Below are 23,519 nucleotides of genomic sequence, written 5' to 3' on the forward strand. Positions count from 1 at the left end.
TTGAAGTCTGAGGAGAGGAAGGGGGGATGCTACTGTTTTTCAAAAATTCTGATGAAGATATAAGGTAGAATCTTATGGAACTTGTCCTATTAAAGGGATTCGCAGTGAACCGGCTATGTGTATATGTGTGTTGACGCATACGCAGTTTGCACGCATTTAAATTTGTATTAACTTAATATAACACAAAAAACACAACATCTATATACTACTTAGCTCTTTTGAAAGGTGCAAAGGTGCTATGCTTTGGGTTATTTTCTTTTCAGAGATATGACTTTAAGTGTACAAAAATGTCTGCTTTTTTTCTTTTGGAAAGGTTTCATGTATGATATTATTCTGGAGATTCTCCTGTTAAAAACATGCACGCTGCAGCATTATGTTAGTGTCATAATGAAAGTGTGCATTCTGAGTCTTGATATAAGAAAAAGTCTCCTATTTATTGCTACTCTTAAGTGTCTTAAAGCGGGGAAGTGCAAGTGCAGTTGAGATACAGGCAAGAAGTAGCACAGATAAAGCTAGGGGTAATCTAACCCAACTATTATATCAGTCTAAACTAATGTAGACTCTATCCCTGCTAGCATGGCAAGTTTTTAAGTGTGTGTTTGTGTATTTGTAAAATACATTTGCTTAAGCATCTTTCTCAGCTTCATAGGTAAGGTTTGGATATTAAGTGATTTTAAAATAGGAGGCTTTTGTTGTGTCTTTGAATAACGATGGTGTAAGAGCAGCTAGGGTGAATCAGATGTCCATGAGACCCTCCTTTTCTATTTAAGCTTTTTTTTATATTGCATGGTCCCCAGAAAAAAAAGGGAAAAAAAGTATATATATTTTGTTGTTGCTGATGTTGATGTTTGTTGTGTTTCCCTGTCAGCTATGCTACAAGATGGAGGGAATAGGGGAGTGACATCTCCTAAGTCCTGGTGGCTCAAAGGGTTCAAAGGTGGAGTTGGTAATTGGGGTGAGGCGCAATGGGGCTCCTGTCAACCCGGAGATGTTATTGAGGCTGCGCGACTTCTCATAACCCGTGGCTACATGAAGATGACGAGCACAGGTAAGCAAAGGTTAGAGAGGGATTGTGAAGGGTCATTTATAAAAGCATATGAAACAGTCAGAAACAATGGTTTTGCACATGGTAAAAAGTTGGAAAGGAGGAAATGTATGTCAATGAATGGAGATGATATTTCATTTATGTTATGTTATGATAGCATTGCACATCAGAAATAGCAAATAGAAACCATTTGTTACAGTTACAAGCATTTGTAAATGAAACAAAGTTGAAAAAGATAAGTAACTCAAAACAAAACCAGCCCAAAGTAAAATATTTTAGACCAAAGGAGGTAGTCAGAAAAAAACAGACAGACAGATGGACAGACGGAGGGACAAACGGATAGACAGACAGACAAACAGAGACAGGACAAAACAGGAATATTGGTTATGAAAATAAGCTATTAGTTGCCACAGTAATCCCTAGACACCTAGGGATGGCGCTGTTCAGCACTAACATGAACTGTGTAAGGGAGGGAGGATGCACTCGTCCAGTGAATGTACACAAACCCTGTTGATCTGAATATATCCTGCTAGGTTTTTAACTGTACATCCACTGGACTTCCTGCTCTGAGATTCCCAAAAGTAGATCAGAGGTGGTTTGTCAAAGGAGCACCAAGCCACACTTGGTGGTTTAATGATTTTTGGGATACTCAGAGAAGAACTCATATGGATAAATCATCTGGAGCTGAGCACAGTTAAAAAGACATGCTTCCATTTTAACCTTGTAATGAACTATCCATTGAAGACATTTTGGTCTCAGAGTCCAGGTGTTTTACCCAGTAGGGACCACAGGCTGCTGTTAAAAGAGAAACAGTCAGTTCGACTGACAGAAAGACTGACAGACAGACAAACTGACAGAAGACAAAACCCCTCCCAAAAAGTCAGGCTCCGGTATGTGTTTCTCTTCATTCAGAGTATAAAATTTAATTTGAAGAAGTTGAACTTAAGGCTACAGCCATGCTAGCAGCTCTATGAAGCTATATTTTTGGCCATAGCAGCACTTCACACTGTATGCTTTAACCAGCATGCTAACCATGCTGATGCCTAGCCATGACAAATTTCACCAACTGAGTTCAGCACTTGAGCATGCGTGTGTTTGCAAATAAAGCCTAAATGTTGTATTTATTTCTTTGTTTATGCTTCTTCCTTTTCATTGACAGGAAGGTTATTCTTCAAGAATATGGCTACAAAACATTATTCATTATTTTTTCCTGGCTGACGTCATCACGGCAGGGCAGGATAAAAGCCATTTGACAAACTGGAATGTGTTTACCTATATGACTGCTTAACTACCATCCACATAATGTTTTGTAAAAGCCTGATTCCACCCCTGTCTGTCAAGACTGGATTTTGTAGGCCAATCTGATATTGACATTTGAGAATATGTTTAAAATAATGATGTTGCCTTATACTAAATACAGATAATTCACCTTTAGATAAACAAATTATTTATAGTTTCAATATTATTTATTGAGAACAGTTTACCATTGATATAGAATATCTTATTCATTAGAAAAAATAAATTCCCTTTTTTGTTTTGCAGTGCAATTCAGTTGTCATATTTGATTTGGGTTGATAGACCAGCTTTGCATTTCACAAAAACACTGCAGAGAGCATTGTCTGCATTCCAGTTTTTAAAAATCTAACTGTCCTTGAGACTGCTAAGGCAGCACCATTACCCAGACTATGTCCACTCCATAAAAGTGCAATGCTTGACCCAGTATGCAAAGGGCTTGGAAAACAGTTGAGATGGAATGTTATACATCAACCAGCAACAGCAACCTCCAAACTGTGAGATGCCGAAGCAACTTTCAGGGTCAAACTTAGTGTTCAACATTAAATATTATGAAATACAGGTGGGAAGTGATACCCTAGTTTAGGTGTTCTCAATCCTTTCCCTCTATTCTTGCTGCTGCAAACCCAACGCGCACCAAATACTTTTTTACAGATTTACAGATGTTGGGACTAGTGGAAATTCCTAGCCCAGTGTAACCATGGTATCAGTAAATAATGTACACATTTGTTGGACCATAGCAAGAAATGCATGTGGTGCTAGCTTTAGCTGAATTGACCAATGAGAATTTCTGCCTTAGGAGGCATGGATACTGGAAACCACAGTGACAGAATGAGGTCATTATGTTGTAAGAACCTGTCTATTTATTGTACTGTAAATGAGCTTGTGTGTGTGTGCCGATGGCGTGTGTGTATGTGTATGAAATCTGTGTACATGCTGCACATAAACATCCCAGTGTTGTTATTCTAGAATATCACTGTATAATGAATAACCCATAATATATTCAGCACTATGTATGCCTTGCGTGGTATGTGTGCGCATTCTATTCTGCACGTTTACTGTATGACAGCATACCTTCTTCTCAACTTAAATAGATGCGTTTTCAACAACAAGTCCTCTATCTACAGGAAGAAATCAGCAGCATTGCAGCTCTTAGTTGATTAGGACACACAAATACACACAGTCACTCTCTCATACAGACACACAGACACTCTCTGTCTTACACACACATACACACAAACCTACACAGTCACTCTCTCATACAGACACACACATAAGTACACAAACGGAGAGAGAGAGAGAGAGAGAGAGAGAGAGAGAGAGAGAGAGAGAGAGAGAGAGAGAGAGAGAGAGAGAGAGAGAGAGAGAGGGAGAGAGAGAGAGAGGGGGGGGGGGGGGGGGGGGGAGCAGCAGCTTTAGATTAAGATTGATTGGGATCAATAACCCACAGTTTCCAACCTACAGCAGAATTTACAGTGACTTGTACTCCCTGATCTGACCACCATCATCAAAGATCTTATGAATATAATTCAGTGTATCTGCACAGATCTGTCTTGTCAACATTTACAACCGATGTAAGGCAAAAGCCATTTTTTATTAGCATTTAAGTCAGACAACTCTCATTTGTTTTGTGTTTTGTTTGTCTCATTGTTTGTGTTTGGTGTCATAGACTCCTACCTCATCCTCCTCTACATCTTGAAAATCTAAGTGATCAGATAATATTTTAAATCCCCCCTCAGAGCTTGCAGGTGGATGCTGGGGTGGTTGGGCTAAGGTAGGAAGTATATTGATGTATACCTTTTTTTTTTGAATCTGTAGGACTCATACAGTAGAGTACGCACATTTTCTGTAACTGCCTCAAAAGGTTGCTTTCACCAGAAGTTAAATTGGCTCAAGTGGCTATGCATAACCACTGGGAGCAAATGCACATGATCAATGTACATCCACTTGAGTGCTTGTTTTTGCCATTTGTGTTGTTTTATTAATGCTGTCAAACATTATGGATTAGATCCCTTCAGAGATTAATATACTGTTAAGATGTTTATTTTCATAGGCAAGAAACACTGCCACTGACCCCCAAAAATTAGTTCAAATCAGTCAGTTCCGTTGTATTATTTTCTTACTTCTGTATTTTTAATGGTTTGCTCCGATAAAAAAAGCACAGCAACACCCCCCAAAATTAGCTGGCAATGGCAGTAGGGCCTAAGCAACGTTGCTGTTATCTAAGGTAAAGCAACTTGTCTAATTCTAAATTACTTTCATGTCTTTCGAAAGAGTGATAAGGTTAAAGGCTGATTTTGGTTTACATTTTCAATATCATTATGTTGGCATAAGATGTCTGCTCTGAAACTAAAGCTCATTTAATTTAACATAATTTATGGTGAATAATGAGTAAAAGTAAGTATTTCTTAAAGAAAAACCACTATGAAAAGTAATACATTTGTCAGCAAATCCTTATGTGGACAACCTAAATACAATCCTTACTCCCTATACAATTAACATAACAAAAATAGAATGGAATATAAAGGGGTAATGTATTGCGCTCTGATACCAAAATAAATTGCACACAACTTGCCACTGCAATCAACCCTGTCTAAAGTTCTGTTTCACAAACTGTAGTGAGCTAATAATATTCCAGAGCAAACATGCCCATATTTGCAATTCAGTGCAATTTGCTCCTGCTTTGTATCTAACTGTAAAGAGAGGCTTGAAAGCACCTCAACTCTCAGCTTTGAGAGCTGTGCTCTCACGCTGACAGTGAAAATCTGTCTACATTTAGATGTTGACCCAAGAGGGGAGCAGGCAGCTTTTTAAAATGTATTGTGAAGCCTGGACTTAATACATGTGATACCATCTTGGCTGTCTATCATTTAACCTTCCCCTTAGAGGGCCAAAAAGAGAAGATTGTTCATAAAAAATAACCCTCTTATCCCTGTACTGTGTAATGACTCCAAAAGATCTATACATATCTTGAAGAATAGTGCCCATATGTCCCTGGGTTCAGCGCACAGTGGCCCACACCAATTTAAATGCTAATTCTAACAATGATAATGTTAAAATATTATCTACAGTTTCTATTAAAAAAAAGTAGCTATAGGTCACACAAAGTTGGCGCTGTTGTCATGATCACAGGGCAAATCTGAGAGTAACAACTCATTCACTTTCTGGAGACAAATATTGCTTGTGTTATGTGAAAGGAGATTCAGTTTGTGGTGCATTTAATCCTTTGCATGTGCTTTGAGAATTTTTTTATTTCTTAACATGTCATTGAAACATGTTGAGTGGTCGCAAAGGTTGCTAAATCCTTTTGTGATCCTGCCTCGCACGGTATACACTTGAGGTCAAAATTATTAGCCCCCCAGGAATTCTGGAGCATTTTCCTTAAATTCTGCCCAATGTTTGAATCATTGATAAAACTTGATATTAGCAAACATTCACCAGTGTTCTTTAGTAGCTTTGGTACATTTTGGAATGTAAAATACATTTTTAGGATAACTTTATATCAAATATAGTGAAAAATGGGGTGGTCAAAATTATTAGCCCCCCTGTGAATTTTTACTTTTAAAACAAACCTGAGCAGTCAGTTTGTTTCCTAACAACACCTGTTGGTCAATTGGCTTCCTAATAACACCTGAGCATTCAAACAGCATTGAGATTTACTTAAGGGACTCCAAACAGGGCACTTGAACATGTTATTGAGAGAGACTACTCTTACTCACCATGCCAAAGACAATGGAAATCAGTCTTCAGCTCAGAAAGAAGATAATGGAGGCTCATAATAAGGGGGAAGGCTATACTGTCATTTCCAGGCGTTTTACAGTGTCTAGAACAGATGTACATTGCATCATTGCAAAGTACAAGGAGACAAACTCTGTTGGAAACAAACCTGGACGTGGTAGAAAACGCAAGATTTCAAGAACTCTGGAGAGGAAAGTAGTCGAAGATGTCAGCAAGAAGCCACGAACATCTGCCAAGATGATTGTTGCTGACCTGACCTCCATTGGAGTTGATGTTTGAAGGAACACAGTTGTGAGGGATCTTCATCATAGCGGGCTTCAGGACCATCGTCCCAGAAGAACCCCTTTACTCAAAGAGCGGCACATCAGAGCCAGACTGAGCTTTGCCCGAGAACATTTGAAAGGTAAAGATAAGTTTTTGAAGTCAATCCTTTGGTCTTATGGAACTTTTTGGGCATATGGATGTTGTTCATGTTTGGCCAAGAAAGGGAGAGTCCTTCAACCCTTAGAACACGGTCCTCAGAATTAAACATGGTGGAGGGAGCATCGCACTGTGGGGCTGTTTTGCAGCCTCAGGCACAGGGAGCCTTGTTCGGGTGCATGGCATCATAAAAAAAGAAAGTTATGTTGACATTTTGAGGGATAATGTGAAGAACTCTGCTCTTAGTCTAGGCTTTGGTCGGCGCTGGGTCTTCCAGCAAGACAATGATCCAAAACTTACGTCAAAATTGGTCAAACAGTTCTTAAAGGACACCAAAACCAAGGTCCTGGAGTGGCCCGTACAGAGCCCAGATCTAAATCCTGTGAAGAATCTGTGGTGGGTGCTCAAAGTGAATGTCCATGCTCAGAAACCATGTATTTTGGACCAGCTGGAACAATTTGCATTGGAAAAATGGGCTAAAATCCCTCCAGAGACATGTGCCAACCTTGTAAAGAACTATTTGAAGAGGTTGTTGTCAGGTATGGCTCAGAACGGGCGCACTATTGACTACTAATGGCCAGGGGGCTAATAATTTTGGACATACCATTTTTACCTTTTCTTGTTTCAATTCATTGCATCAATAAAATATCCAAATCAAACATAGTGAATATATATATTGTCTTTGTTATTTTGGAAACACATAAACTATAAACACTTGATTTTAATGGTCATTTTCATGGAGAAATCAAGGGTTTTATCTGATTTCACAAGGGGGGCTAATAATTTTGACCTCAACTGTATATCCACCGGGGTCAATTGACCAGTCTTCCATAGTATTCAAGGGAGCCACTAAGCCAGAATATCTAATGTTAAAAAATGACTTTGCCCATCTGAAAATCATCATCCCATTCACTTTGTGTTAATGGAGTGACGCCTGCAAGGTAGTTCATGCATACAAGTTGAGCTGCACTGATTTCACACTTGACATGCATCACAAGCGTGAAATCAAGTTCTCACCTTCACCTGATAAATGCACCCTCCCAGTTTGGAGGTTCATTTAAACAACAATTTCCCAGTCTCTCCCTTTACCCATTTTTGCCCCTGCTACCCTTCATCAAACTTTCAGCCCAGCCATCATACCACCACCATAACCTGCATGCTCAGGCTGGAGGGTTTAAGATATATCCTCAGTACTCCTTAAGTTTCTGCATGTAAAATAAGTTGACGCAGTGATGAGGTCTGAGCCTAGATGGCTAGGAAAAACATACTCTGCTGCAATAAATATGTCAAACCATTACATCATGAATTGTCTGACAGAAATTATGTTTGCCTTTTAATCTGTTTAGGATGAGACTTTGTATTTTGCTTTACATCTAAGTTCGTTTTCCAGACCTAAAGCTTCAGATTTTGAGAATCAAATGTTTGTATATCACCTTAAAGGGTTAAGCCTTACGCTCAACCTGCATATGCCAATACAATTTTCCCTCTGAAAGGATGTTTTTCTAATAAAAAACTTTAACTTTGAAATTCTGGTAGACACTAACATCTTGTTAAAAAGTCCCACACTTCTGCTGGATTCACTGTTTTGTAGAAATCTAAACATTGTCTGCAATTATATATGATTTACAAAGCATCAAGGCATTTTTCAAACAAATGGTTGATATGTAACTATCATTGTGCTGTCCTGTCAGGTGTTAAACATTGTGTTGACACTGCTTTCCAGTCAATATTAATGTTTTTTTATTGCCTGTGACATATCGGTTGATGTTATGATTTGCTGGAAGTTACGCATGTAGATTACCCACTAAAAGAGTCATGCTCCTGGCTAAACAACATTGTGTCCAACATTTGTCTTTGTATGATTTCATTAAGTGTAGCCCACTCTGAGTCATTATTGAACTACCCTCTACTTTTGGCTATTTTGACCATTTTGACCATTTATTAAGTTAGTGTCTCTTAATTAAGCAAATTACGAATGCACTTTAGAAAGCCAATGCCCAATTAAGTAACCAATTGAGCTGAGAGAGGTTGATTGAGTCTATCAACCATATAAAATCTCTGTATTTAAGAATAAAATGTGGATTTCTGATTGAATCTCTACGAAGCCAAAGAAAGAAGCTAAGTGAGTGTTTACAGTGTAGCGGTGAATCTGTTAGCTGTGCTGTGATGGTGGCTTGTTGTACATACCTGCTCTCAGTCAGACTTTAGTTACACAACGAAGGGGGAGAGACTGAGGCGGATAGCCTACGGATGGAATGGATACACCAGTGTTAAAAAATGAAATGTAAAAACAAGAGGGTAGGAAAGGGAAAGGAGGGAAGATCAAAATTGGTGGGAACGGAGGAATAGGTAGCAAGAGGAGGGAAACAGATGGATGGGGAGAGCTAATGCAGTTGGTTGCTATCAGAGTGAATTTGAAGGAATGAGGTAATGACAAAACATGATAATTTAGAAACCTCTATTTCATTTTTTTTTTCTTTTCATGAAGTTTAAATTATGTCAAATGTTTAGAATTAAAAGTGTAAATTTATATTTTATGTTAACTGAATATTATTATTTTTTGGTTTGATGTTCATGTATTTCTGCCATAAACAGTTTGTCAAACTTAATAAAGTAATACAATAAGCATAGCTTTTGCTGGGTTTTCAGCAACCAGTAATATACCTTTTAAAGCATCTCTTTACTCTAGGCATTATGTCATCCCTAGAGTTGCCTTTACCTTTATTCTTAACACTAACCATTATATAGACTGAAGCAGTCTGAGAAGTTATCAAAACAAAACTGCAAATTCATGAAAAATATGCTAGCTGTTCCTCTGTTAGCAGACAAAACTTTCCTTTAGCTAGATAACAAAAGTTGGGCTATGACAAATAAGCTTAATAGTACACACACTGTCCCACCCCAGGTGAAGAAGATCTTTTCATTTAATGATATATCTTTGTACACAAGGTGGGTTTTCATTATACATTTCTTCAAGATAACTGAAAGAGATGGATTGATCTACTTTTGCTCCTCTAGTGAGTTTTAGGAGTAGCAAGACTGCATGGAGTTGAAATGAAATACAGTGTATGTGTTTAATAATTCAACAGTGTGCCCCCTTAGTTTTGTTATATAGATTTTATAAAACAAAAAAGCTCTTTGAAAGACAAAAATGTGATAAAATCAAGCAGTGATACGCTTGCGACCAAATTCCACCAGAATTTGTCCGTCTCCAATTTGTCACGACACCAGAGTTGATAGATTTCTACTCTAGTCAATGTGTTAACTCCCACTGGATTTGCTCCAGACTTCTATTTTTGTCGGAGCACGACGCATAAATCTCAGCAGAGAAGATCTTGCGGGACAGGAAGTCAGGCACCAAAACAAAATCAAAACACCCGGTTAATTTTCAGAATGAAACACTCTGTTATCACCAGATTGTTTTTCACGTAACTACAACAACAAACTGTCATAATAAGCAAAGCCAGGCCTGGAGTCATCAGGTCAGAGGTTTTCAGAGGCCAATAAAGACAACATGGATAAGGAGAGGAGTCGGATATTCATTAATACAGTAATTACCGCGGGAATATCGGACGAGAGAGAGCATGGAGCCGGACCAAAGCAGATCAGAGACGGACCGGACAAGCCCCGGGTTACAATAATTTTCAATTGAAAAATGTTGTGTTGTATTCTTTGGAGTCTTGTTATTACAAACTCAAATGAAAATAATGCTCAACGTCCTTTGTGATTGAGAAGATTTATTTTTAAAATCTAAAATAGACTGATTGATTGTTCACAGTTTTGTGCAAGTTATGCACTGCAGTCACTGTGATGGATTCATGAAATTATACAGGGAAGGAGGAAAGTGAAAATAGAGAGGGAGGTGGGATGACAAGGATGGAGGTGGGAAGGCAGAGGGATAGAAAGGGGATGGGAATGGCTTGGGGTGAGGAAGAGTATAAAGTATTGAATAACAAGGGCAAATATTATTCTATTGTAAATCTGCATGCAAAGGAATATATCAACATGTGTTTCAGGTAACAGCAAAATGGCCATTATCATTAAGGCATAAAAGAGTGATTGCAAAAGCTGACTTTATCAATGTGATCGCACTCACATAAACATCTGAAATTTCATTGTACCACTAGAAACCACATGTGGATTTGAGATTGTCAAGAAATAATATTTGCAATGAATACAGGCACATACATACAGTATAAACATGCAATTTCACCACCACATTGAATATCAGGTTAAAAATTAAACACATACATTCAAACAATATGTATGTATGTGATATGTGTCATTGTTAGGAGAAAGAAGAGAACAGAGAGACAAAGAGGACACACAAAGAAATCACAGGTGAATACCTAAAGAAAAATGTGGAGAGAGATGAACATGCAGAGTAGTTAAAGGAGCAAGATGGAGCAAGCACACAAGACAACAGTAACACAAATGATACAATTATTACGATTCCATATACTCAAACAAACAAATATTTGCTTGCAGTAATGTCTTACTGAAAACCCCCCAGAAAAGTTAAGATATTAGTACAGTGGGTATGTATGTTTGGATGTGTGTTTACAATATAAGTTTAAAGGTACAGTGCACATAAATCGAAATATCTACTCCTACTACAATATAAAAGCGACATTGGCTGTCGAGGAATGGAAGCTCCTGTGCTGCATGATAATAATGATCCTCCATTTGTTTTTACAATTAAAAATGTCAGCACAAAGTCTTTCACGCACAACAACCACTTTCCTCTTCTTTCCCTTACTCTTACAACTGACGCAATTTCAGCTAAATAGAATAACGTATAGTTTGTCCGTTCTGTGCAACTGTAGAAACATGACAGTGCAAGATGGCAGCCTCCATGGAGGGGAATCCGCTCCTAATGTCAATAATAAAGGCTCATAACAAAAACTAAAATATTTAGGTAAGGTAAGTGTACACCCCAAGTTTGATCTGCTCAACGCATAGACTGTATATAAAATAGACAGCGTTGCTCCGCCTCCCCCGGTGTACGGTTTTTGAAGCCAAAAATCCCTGTTCCAATGCGCAGCCATTGTACAGCCAGTCTGCGCTGTAGAGAATTTCTGTGGTTGCCACAGTAATTTCTGTGTTGCCACGATAACAAGCTCCGCCCTACAGCGGAGTGTCACAAGACCCAGAAGTAAAACCCAGTTTTTTAAACTCTAATAACTAAGTAGAAATAAACTTTTCAGAAAAAAGGGGCCTAGAACACAAAACAGTCAAATAATAACTACATATCACCACAGCATATGGATGTGAGAAACATTCGTATGATGTGTATTTATTTTTTAAAGTTTGACTGCAGCCCCATTCAAAGTTTTTGACCTATACTGCAGCCAGCCACCAGGGGGAAGAGTTTTGGTGGAAGCTTCACCTCCAGCCGAGCGAGCTGCACCCCTTGCTAAACTTTGTAAATTTCAACACACTGCACCTTAAAAAAAGTGTTTTAAGCCCCGTTGACTGCTGGTTAATCCATAGTTTAAAGTTTCCTGGAAGCTAAATCTGGTTAAAATCCAAGAGGAGAAGATAGTGCTGTGCTGCTGCTTTATATTTACTCTGTTTTGGTTAAAGTTTGCAGATGTGACTGTAAAATGATTTGGTGACAAGAGGGAAATAAAAAAATTCACATTGATCTTTAGATGATATTCCTCTCTCCTATTTGAAAAAGCCATATATGAAATTTTGATTAACATGCTGCAATAGCAACACCTGCAGAGAGAAGAAAGGCAGTCTGGATAAGCCAGGAAATACTCATTTTTAAATACGAATTAATACAAAGTCAGTTAATTTTACTGAATTATATTGTTAACTATGAATAAAGAAGAAGAGTATTGTATAAATAAATGCTCTGCTTAAGCAAGACCACACACACACAAATGTGTACACGCATACACGGTTTAATATCCACATGGACTGCTCTATAAACATAATCCACATAATCGAACAGTTTACATTTTCTCTGCAACATGATTCCACTCTTGACACCACAGCAGCTAAGCTGTTGTGGACACACCAAGGAAATAAAATAGTGTGGGTGCAATACAGTAGGCCTCAGGGGATTCTGACAACTGATAGTGATTAAACCCTGGCCTTAGGCCATTGATCATTGGTTGGAGAAAAGGAAAGTGAAAGAAAAACAGCTGAGCATATTTGAAGTAGTTTGAAATGTGGTGGAACTCAAGGGAGATGTAGTGAAAGACTGAAAGAGACACGAGAGCTCACTCTGCTATGGTGCAGCATATCTCATTACACCAATGAGCGTCAAAGCAAGACTCAAGAGTCAGTTCATGCCAGTGGTGTCTGTCTGTCAATGAAAAAAATCAATACTATTTCTACAGAGACCAGGAAGGAGGAGAACAGGGAGAAAAAGACAGGAAGAGAAAATTATAGAAGGAAAAAAATATGGGAAGGCAGTCAGAGAGGGCATGAAGTACAAAGCAAGTCAGTGATTAATGCAACATTTCATTCCTTTACTCGACCTCCACCCACTTACTGATTAGGTTTCTCAACCAAAGGGGAGATAGACGTGTGCAGTATCTTACTGCAGAGTGTGTCTGCCGTCTTCGAAAGTAATGCAGTTAGGATGGTGTAATGTGCAGTCTTGGCCTTTGGAGGCACTAGCAGCACTGCACCAACATTCACTTCAGACTTACTGTACCTCTCTGCAGTTTTTTTTTCTTTTCTGAGGGAGAGCAGGCAGTGTTCTCCTCTCTGCATTCTAGCCAGCACCATCCATTTATCCTGTTTTGCACAGAGACAAACCTTGGCAAGAGTCATAGAAACAGAATATTAGTGGGGTTTGTTCATGTAAGCTAAGGACAGTGGTGTGATTAAACCTTTCAGACTAACCATGTCCACAGACAAAAGGGTTTCTACTTGTTTTTAAGACCGTTTCTACTGACAAACAACATAGGTAATATGTAATTCAGCAAATACATTACATCTGATGAGAGTTTATACCAAAAAAATAAGGCTTTTACATTTCTCATCTGAGGTAGTAGATCAACTGAAATTCAGCTTTTGACTATAAAAAAAAAATGCAGCTTTAAGGCACTGCAGCATTTGGCTTCTCTTTGAGCCAAAGGGCTACATCCACTTTTGACCAATGCTAAATTTTTCATACAAACAACCTTTTTTATCATATAATAATTATCTAATGATGTAAAAGCCTCCCAGAAGTAGTTGATGTTGGTTTGCATAGTATTGAGGGAACCTTTAGAGTACAATTGCCAGAAATTGAATAATTCTGATTCTCTGAAAACAAGACTTTTTGTATTTTCAATATCTTGCATTAAGCTCTTTTCTCCTACAGTGTAATTGTTCATATTCCAAAAGTCTGCCACATTTTTCAAATGTCCTTTAATAAAGCAAATACTGGCTTATCTTAATATACATAATTTTAGCAAAAAATATTGGTTATTTCTGGCAACTTGATGGTGCACAAGGGCTATAGTGTTCACAATACCACCCTAATTCCAAAAAAAGTTGGGACAATGTACATTTGGAAAAAATGTAGATGTTTTTTATATTTTTAATAATTTAAACAATAACTGAAAATAGTGCAAAGAAATTTTTTCAAATGCTGATATAAAACTGTAACTGTTTTAAGAAAAAGTATATGCTGATAAATTTGATGCAAGCATCCCTTTTAAAAGAAAATGGAACAGAGACATTAAAAGGGGGGCAGATTCACAAAAGGAATGTGTAGCTTTTGTACAAGCTAATCCAATGCAAATGTATTTGCTCCATTAACCTGTCATACCCCTTTGTATGCATATAAACCTCAAAGCAAATCACACTGGTGCCAACAGCCTTGAGCAGTTCGATTGAGATTTTTGCAATCTGATGAAAGTTGGTGGTAATAACACCTCTGGATGACTTCGGAATAATACATTTGTACATTCAGGGCCTGATCTACTAAGATCCCAAATAACGAGCGCTACTTTGCGTGTGCAAATAATAATTTTGCACGTGCTATTTCTGGGCGTGTTGCGGGTGATCTACTATGACTGCGTGCGCAAATGACGAGTGCAAAGGTGGTGTGGACCGCCCTATTTTACGAGGATTTTGCGTGTGCTATCGGCTGTCCCCATGGAGAGTTTGAGAGAGCAGAGTGGTCTTAAGCGATAAATAAAGTTTGAAGCCATGGAGTTGGAGGTCTTTGTGGAGGAGGGAAATAAACACATTGGTGAACTCCAGCAGAGACATCTAAGCGTTAGAAACACGATTTGGGAGGCCATCTGTGAAAATGTGAATGATGTGAGAAAAAGCAATCAGTGTTTTGATGGAGTTTAGAGAGCGATTTGATGAGGCTAAGTCTGCCACTTTTGCTCAAGAAAAGTTATGCGTTACTTGGATGAAGACAGTCGCCTCACTGTCCCAGGGAGCAACTTTCGGGTGAACGTTTTTAATGCCTGATATCATCATCCAGCAACTGTCCCAAAGATTCACCAGCTTAAATGGAACTGTGAACATGTTTAAGGCAATTCACCCCAACACACTGCTGCAAGCACGAGATGAGGAGCTACGCAGAGCTGCCTGGCGCAGCTCAGTGAGCGCTCATTCTCCAAGTTAAAACTAACTAAAAACCCCTTGATGAGCACAATGGGACAGAATAGACTGAGTGGACATGTCATGTTATCTATTGACAATGACAGATCAAAGAAAATGGACATACAGTGCATCGTGGACAAGTCCACGGAGCTTAAGGCTCGTCCAAACAGTGGTGAGTAGGCCTAGTTCATATTGATTTTTTGTTTGTATGTGAAGATGTGGGCAGCTGTGCCAATTTTACTAAACTTTATAGCTGTTGATACAGTGACCTCATGTGCTCTCATATGAAAAAGTTAAAGTGGGTGTCAGAATGATGCGGTCGCTATCGGTGGTGCTGAACTGCTTTGAATTTGTGTAGTTTTATTATTATTATTTTTGTGTTCTCTTGGTTTGATTGACTAAAACATTTAGTAATGCTTGTAAGCCCATGTTGTAAAGCAATGTTATGATGAGCTTTACAGTGACCGCAGCCATGTGTGCGTAATGCTGTGCCAGTTTGCACCTGCCTTTCAAACGTGCTAAATATAGACGCAAATACGGCGCGCGCTATCTGCTTCAGGTTTGATAGATCACATTGCGTGTGCTAAATGATTACATTTGCATCTCCTCCTCCCAGTATTTTGCACGTTCTGATGATCTACATGTGTTCTGCATATTCATGAAGGCAAACACGCTAAATGTTTTGCGAGTGCTATTTTGCTCATTTGAAAGACGCAATCCTTGGTGCGCCCGGTTAGTACGTCAGCTTTGCGTGCGCTATCAAGTTTGCACGTGTTTTTATACACGCAAACCTTTAGTAGATCGGGCCCTCAGTCCCTTTATAATACTTCGACACTACTTTTATTATAATGATCAGTCTGGGGCTGTCTGTGGCTCAACCCGAGCAAATTCATGCTGGGCCATTTGCTAGCTGCGTTTTGCTAGCTTGCAAAGCATCTGTCATGAGTTGAGCAACCAATGAAGTGGGAAGGAGTTTCCCTCTCCATTTAGCCCACCATATGTGGATAGAATTTAGCCATGTAAGAATAAGACAGCACAGTGCAGCTCTGCGCAGCAGAGAGTAGAGATTCTGACAGCTCGTCTTAATCACAATCATACACCAAAGTGGAGCACTGCACAGAACTTTGAGGGTATTTTGTGAACAAGGCCTTGTGACAGAGCAGATAGCAGGGAGAATTCATACTCTACACACTACACCTTTGGAAGTTTCAGAGAATCTTTAGAAACGTCTGTACAAAAGGGACAGGGCCAAAAACCAGTGCTGGGTGGCCATGATCTCTGGACCTTGGTCAGGTGGCACAGCATTAACAAACATACATGACTCTGTAGTAGAAGTCAAGCATGGGCTCAAAATCATTTCCAAAAAACACTGTCTGGGTACAGAGTTTGTCGCTGCACCAACAAATGCAGGGGAAATCTGTATAGGGATGCACAAGTGGCCATGGCATGTAGCTTACACATCTGGGAGGCCCCATTAATGCTGAACAATACAGGTTTTAAGCAAAACGTTGCCATCCAGACAATGATTTTTCAAGGTAACCTTGTGTATTTCACCAAGACAATGCCAAAACAGATTTTACACACATTACAACAGCATATCAAGGTGTTAAACTGGCCTGCCTGCAGTCCCAAATTGTCATCCATTTAAAACATTTGCCGCATCATGAAACAAAAAATATGAACAATGAGACCCCAAACTGCATCTGAGACCTTTTATCAGGCATGAATGTGACAACAGTGTTGTTAAAAGAAGAGGTGGTGCAACACGTTGGTAATTATTTCCCTGTAACAATTAATTTTTAAACATGTTGCTGACGTCAAATTTTAAAAGATTGATATTTTTGAAAAAAAAATTCCGATTCAACATTTGATATGTTGTCTTCACACTATTAACAATTACATTTAGACTTAAAATCATTAGAAAACCATCAAAAGCTGTTTGTAATAACAATTTAAATGGTTTCCCTACTTTTTGGGGAATATAATACTTTAATACTAATTTTGGTGCAAAATGTGGTATTAATAAATAAAACAACAAAATTAAGTGTTAAACATTAACTCTTGGCTAGGTCAGTGTTAAGTGCCTTAAACCCGCATTACCTCCAATGGCAAGTAGTGAGCAACTGTAAAAAAAATAAAATAAAATGCAGGTTTACAAGAAAATGGATGTACTTATCAACAGATGTATTATTTCAGTTAACATATTCATGAATCAAGTACCCATTGTATGGTTAAAGTCTTCTTCAGTGTAACTTCATGCTATTTTTACCAAAGTTACTACAAAAGACTTATTAACTGAGATTCAGACTGCCCAATCACAAGTGAAAGGGCTTTCTTATACTTCATAATGGTTTAATGTAGTTTCTGTATTTGAGATGTTTTCAAACATCACCTGCAGTTCTTTTTCTTAGGTTGGACTGCTAGTATCAAGTAATTTTCCCAAAACCAACAAATTGGGTTTTCGTTGTATTTTTACTTCCTTTTTGGTTCAGATCATGTCTTCTTTTTGTCATCATTAACGTAACACTAAAAGGTTTTCATTTTTCTTGCTCTTTCTGCCTCACTTGATGCTTGGTGAAATGCAGCCCACAGTATCAATATGAATCAATAATGCAATCAAAACTAAGCCTTGACCCAAAATGCTTGGTTGCACCAAGTCCAAGCATTCCTCTGTTCACTGTTTCTGTAGCAACAGTGAGGAGAAAAGGATGAAGTCAAGCAGTGAGAAAAAATAGAGAGAGAATGTGGAAGGGCAATATAAAGAGTGGGGTTGGGATCAAAGGATTGGAGAGTCAGCATGATTAGGACTGAGAAAAAAATAAAGATAACATACAATCATATAAAAAACAAACGAAGAAATCTAAAACAGATAGATAGATAGATAGATAGATAGATAGATAGATAGATAGATAGATAGATAGATAGATAGATAGATAGATAGATAGATAGAAAGAAAGAAAGAAAGAAAGAAAGAAAGAAAGAAAGAAAGAAAGAAAGAAAGAAAGAAAGAAAGAAAGAAAGAAAGAAAGACATACTGACTAAAGTAAAAAGTGATTAAAGTGAATGGTCAAACAATTTCATGATACAGAACCAAGACCAAGCTACAAGCCAACAGGAATCCCCTGGGCTGGGAAAATGCAAAAGTGAATGTTGGAGAGTTTAACATTGATACAGATTTTTTGCTACAGCCCTTCTCTCTTTCGGCTAGTTCAGTCTCTTTCAACCAGCAGTGGTAGCTTGCATGCGCCCCTGCCCTTGAGCTTGCGCATACAAAGGCATGAGAGCCAGGAAAAAGCAGAAGAAAAAAGAGCGCTACAATGTGATGCTGCCCTTTCTGAATGCCTCTGAAAAGCTCAAGGTTTCGTTCTTTCCACCCATTACAACGACATCCACAGACCTGATGGTGGTTGATTTCGGTTACAGTTGTAACTATAAGATTCTATCCAAGTGCAATCTGTGATTATGCCAGTGTGAGGGGAGGGAGGAAGGAAAGAGGGGTGTCTTATGATTGGGAGAGAGCCGTGGTGGCACGTCTACAGTAAAGCTATGGCCTTGTGTCTATGTTGAAATTCTTGTTATATCTTCTCTTATCCAGTCAAAAATGTATTGAAGTAACTTAAAGGAAACATAGAGCGAACATTTTCCCATGAGCTGGTCATGGAATAGTATTTTGAGTGGATTTGGAGCTTTAGGTGTGAAGAGAGAAAAGCCTGAGAGCCCATCATAGCACAGTTAACGGTGCCACCACTATGCTTATCACCACAGCCCTTCGAAGTAGTTCTCATACTTACCTGGATGTATTTGCATGTTTGTCTTTTTGGGATTAGGGTTTTGTCTTTCTCTCTTTCTCCCTTTCTGTTCATCTAACTTTTGGATCTTGTTTGTCTATGAACTTTAACAATAACATTAGCCATCAAACCTTCGAAGCACTACAGTAGTCAGTGTTCCAGTGCAGCCCGACAGAGAGTCAGACATAGCTCTGCCACAAAAGAAAGGTTCTTTTCACATTGGAATCAGACCTTTTAAAACGTTTTTTAATAACGTATATAAAATTGTTGCCCGAATGAGCTGAGCCTATAATACAATGATTGGAGCCGAGTCTGTTATAAAACACAACAGTTCTCTCTGTGGACTGCATTGTAAAAACTGACCTGAGCTCAGTTCCAGAGGAAAGGACAGAGGACAGAGGAAACCCTCCGACTAACCAATAAGCAACCAGCTCTCACTCTCAGTGGCAGGGCAGTGAGCCAGCCAATGCATAGCAGCCCTTTCCACTCTGGCATTGGTCCCAAAAGAATGTTTCATTGGACCCTTTCTTATTCACGTTTTATCCCTTTGAGAAACTTACTCAATATTTTGGTGCAAAATAACTATTTTTGGAGCCCCAACATTTATCAGAATGATGCACCTTAAAATCAGTATTTCAAAACAATTAGATCATCAAATTATGAAAGGACCAGACACCATCGCCCCAAAAAGCAGTCTGGCATTTGGACCCCCAACAGCAGTGGGGGGCCGTAGGTTGGGGAGGGGTAAGCATTTAATTTGTAGTGCCCCCTATCTGTAAGTACCAGAGTGAGAAGAGACTGGGTGAGAGGAAGAGAAGGAGGAGGAAGAGGAGGAGCAGGAGGAGGGGAAGACAGCTACACACACAAATACAGACACACACAGACAAAGGACGGACATACAGACAGAAACAAAGAAAAGTAGAGAAAAAGACAGACAGACAAACAGACAGATGGACAGTGTGACACAGACAAAAAAAGAGCCAACATACAAACGTATGACCTGACAAACCTGGAGAAAGAGACAGTAAAACAACAAAATAACAACAACAACAACAGCACACATCCAGACATAAACCCGCATTTTAACCGTTAACCTTTCGGCCCATTCTGTTCACCCGTGTTGTTACAATGTGTCAGATACAACGATGGCATTTTTCTCTCTTTTTCACACTATGGGGCTTATAAGCAGTGCTAAACATGCATTTAGTCACACACACTCGTCTCAAACTCTCAGACTCACACGGTGTGTTCATGTAAGTACAGCTACAATGTGTGTGTGTGTGTGTGTGTGTGAATGTGTGTGTGTGTGTGTGTGTGTGTGTGTGTGTTTGTGATTCTAAATACAGATTCTTCTAGCAGGTATTTGGCAGGTATATGTTCCGGACAAGTAAGATATGGTGGGTAACTAAAAGTGTCATATTCTGCAATTCTGACCATTTATAAGAGAGCGACAGATTTTTTTTGCAATAAACAACATTTATCATTCAAATACAATTTATTTGGGGAAAATAATACTCCTTTTGTGTAAACATTTTATGTGATTTAAGCAATTATCAACATCTAGATAAGTGTCCAAAAATAAATATATAAATAAATATTTTAATATACAATATCATATAACCATATAATGTTATAAGATATATTATATTTCATTATATCATATTATAATATATTATCTATATATAAGATCTTTAAATCAATTAATAAACACCATAATAAAGTTATCAAAATTGGGTCACAATTACAATGAATACTGAGCCAAGAGATGGCTATACTGCAACACATCCACCGGAGCTATCCTACTTTTTTATCATATGTCCTTATACCTTACATATGATACATACCTTATTTTAAGTATATGCCTAAATAATTCATTTCTAAAAAGACACTTAGAGTAATGTTATATAGCTTGAAAAGCACCATGAATAAAAACAAATGGCCAACATGCAATCCTGTAAGTTATCTTAACTTAGTATGACCTACATGGTTGTGTGGTTGGAACGAATTCCTTTGAGACACAGATTAAATTGAAGTGTATGGGCAACACACACAAACACCCATGCACGCACAAATCATGCATGCATTTGCCCCCCCCAACACATCCTACACACAGTTATTGTTTTCTGTATGATGCTGGAACCACACTTACAAGCTTTACAACAAGCACCCTGCATGCACCTGAACGCATTCAAAAAGTGTACGTGATTTTATGCATGGTGTGTTTTTTTTTTGTGCTATGAGGCCCCATATCAGGAGACTGTGACTCAGGAGTAACAGCAGATCATCTAATAATTGAGACATTGAAGGTCTATCCCAGACTCCTCCAGTTCAAGTCAGAGTGTTGTGAACCCAAAACTGAATAAACATGTTTGAGAGAATATGAATTCACTGTAAAAGAAAGGGGAGATTATAATGCAGAGGTACCAATGCATGTACAAACCTGTATGTGTAATCTGATCATGTTGAAGTTTTTACAGAAGTCTTATCTTCTAATGATGGCTTTGCTTTCTACTATGAGGGCATATTCTGAGCATTTACTGTTTACTCCATTCACTCCTGTCAAATAAAGCATGTATTTTTCAAATGTTTCTCTTTTTGCTGAATAATGTTCTCACATTTGTATTTTTTAGTAGATTCAGCGCAAGAGGCTAAGATAAAATGATCTAACTAAATCAAGTTCTGCCTGGTACAATGTTATTGAGTCTTGTTTACTACTTCAACTTATTTGGTACTGACTTATATAATTATTTTTATATCTAATCTAATCTAATCTAATCTAACTCTGCCTAATCTAGTAAGATTTAATCTAGTCTGGTCCACCATGGGGGAAGGTAGTCTGTTTTAGCCTTTTTTTATCTTACCCACTCTGGTTAAACCATTTTAAAATCTTATCTTGTTCTATAAGATATATTACGTTGAAAACTCTCACCAGGCTGTTCTAGTATCATCTTATAAGGCTAACTCTGATCTAATATTAACCTTGGGTCATTTTGTTCACTGTGAAAATGTTTAACAGTATTGTTAAACAGTAGTTTAACAGGGGGGGATAGATAGGGTCCCAGTGTGTCAGTTCTCCCAGCAGTCTAAGCCAATAGCAGTGTACAGTAACTGAGAGCTGGTCCAAGCCTAAGCCAGCTCTAACTATAGGCTTTATCATAAAGGAAAATTGGAAAGCTACTCTTAAAAGTAGAGATGGTGTCTGCTTCCCAGACCCTGACTGGTAGATGATTCCAAAGGAGACGAGCCCGATAACTGAAGGCTCTACCTCCCATACTACTTTAAGAGATTTTAGGTATGACAAGCAGGCCTGCATGCTGGAAGTGTGGTGTTCTAAATCAAAAGTTTAGTCCTAAAAGTTTTACCTCTGTGTTTCTAGGATTGGATCTGGCAGGAGGTGGAGTTAACACTGATTCCCTGCTGTAGCAGAGGCCCTTTCGGCCTAAACCACTCCTCTCCCAGGAAGGAAGTCACACTGCTGGAACTTGAGCCATCTGCTGGGGTGTGTATTTTGGAGTGCGTTGGTATGTGTGAGTCAGAGGAAATAGCATGGGGAGAGTGTATAGATGTGTGTGTAGAGTGTTACAGGTGAAAAGACAGGGTGTATATTTGTAAACAAAATAAATTGTTTCAGTGTTAGTGGGTCATAGTGGCAGTTAGCAGGATGGTGGAAAATAAAGTTAAATGGAAAGTAAACAGGACAGTTTTATATATGATAATATGGCATGGAATACATGGAAAGCAAATTGCAGAAGAGGATACAAGCAACATGTAGAAATCAAATTACAAAAAGTGTTTTGAGGGAAGATGGGGAATGAGAAAGGAGAGTAAATAAATTAGAGAATGAAAAAGTAAACCTGAGGCCACAGCGGGACAAAGTGACTCTCATATCATTGTTTTCTTTAGCCAATTTGGAAGTTAGAAGCTGTAAATCCATATACTTCAGGTTTCATTTCAAAACAGGACATCCATAAACATTCTTTTTAACATATGGTAGTGAAAAGTTTAACATTATGCTAGTACACTGTGCGATGTGGCAGGTAATATACTATTATTTCCATATTGATCAATCAAATCCCAAGGAAAGACCAACACTGCCTTTTCATTATAACTGATAGGGTTCCCGAAACCAAAAGAACTGGGTCAACAAGTATCCACATATTTGTGGACCCCAACTCAGTCTGTCTGACGTGAGTCTGATTCTGCTCGAGGTTTCTGCAAGTTTTTCCTTGCCACTGTAACTAGCTTATGTGTATGCCCCGCCCCCTCTCATCAGGTCAGGTCTAGAACAGCCCTGACCTGATGAGACAAGGACTCAACTGGACCTGTGAAGGTGTGCTGTGGTCCTGTGAGGTGGGGCCTCAATGGATAGGACTTGGTTGTCCACGGATGCTTGACTGGATTGAGATCTGGGGAATTTGGGGACCAAGTCAACACAGTTATGCTCCTCCAGATAACCTTCTTCCATTGCTCTGTGGTCCAGTTCTGATACTCCCATGCACATTGTAGGCCCTTCCAGCTGTGGACAGGGATCAGCATGGCACCCTGAAAATATGCAGCTGAAAACGATACAAACTGTAACGCGCTGTGTGTTTTGACATGTATCTCTCAGAACCAGCCATCGCTTTTTCAGCAGTAGCTCTTCTGTTGGACCGGACCATATGTGCCAG

At 38.7% G+C, this 23,519-nt stretch overlaps 1 protein-coding gene across 1 annotated transcript in view; it reads right to left on the bottom strand.

Annotated features, from left to right (window-relative positions):
* Positions 1-873: 873 nt before the first annotated feature.
* Positions 874-23,519, bottom strand: part of LOC117831879 (potassium voltage-gated channel subfamily C member 1-like) — a 77,610-nt gene continuing 54,964 nt past the window's right edge. The window contains exon 5 of the mRNA XM_034710769.1: positions 874-1,025. Coding sequence (XP_034566660.1) covers positions 874-1,025 — 152 coding nt within the window. The remainder of the gene's footprint in view (positions 1,026-23,519) is intronic.

Source organism: Notolabrus celidotus, chromosome 20, assembly GCF_009762535.1.
Source record: "Notolabrus celidotus isolate fNotCel1 chromosome 20, fNotCel1.pri, whole genome shotgun sequence".
Lineage (NCBI taxonomy): Eukaryota > Metazoa > Chordata > Actinopteri > Labriformes > Labridae > Notolabrus > Notolabrus celidotus.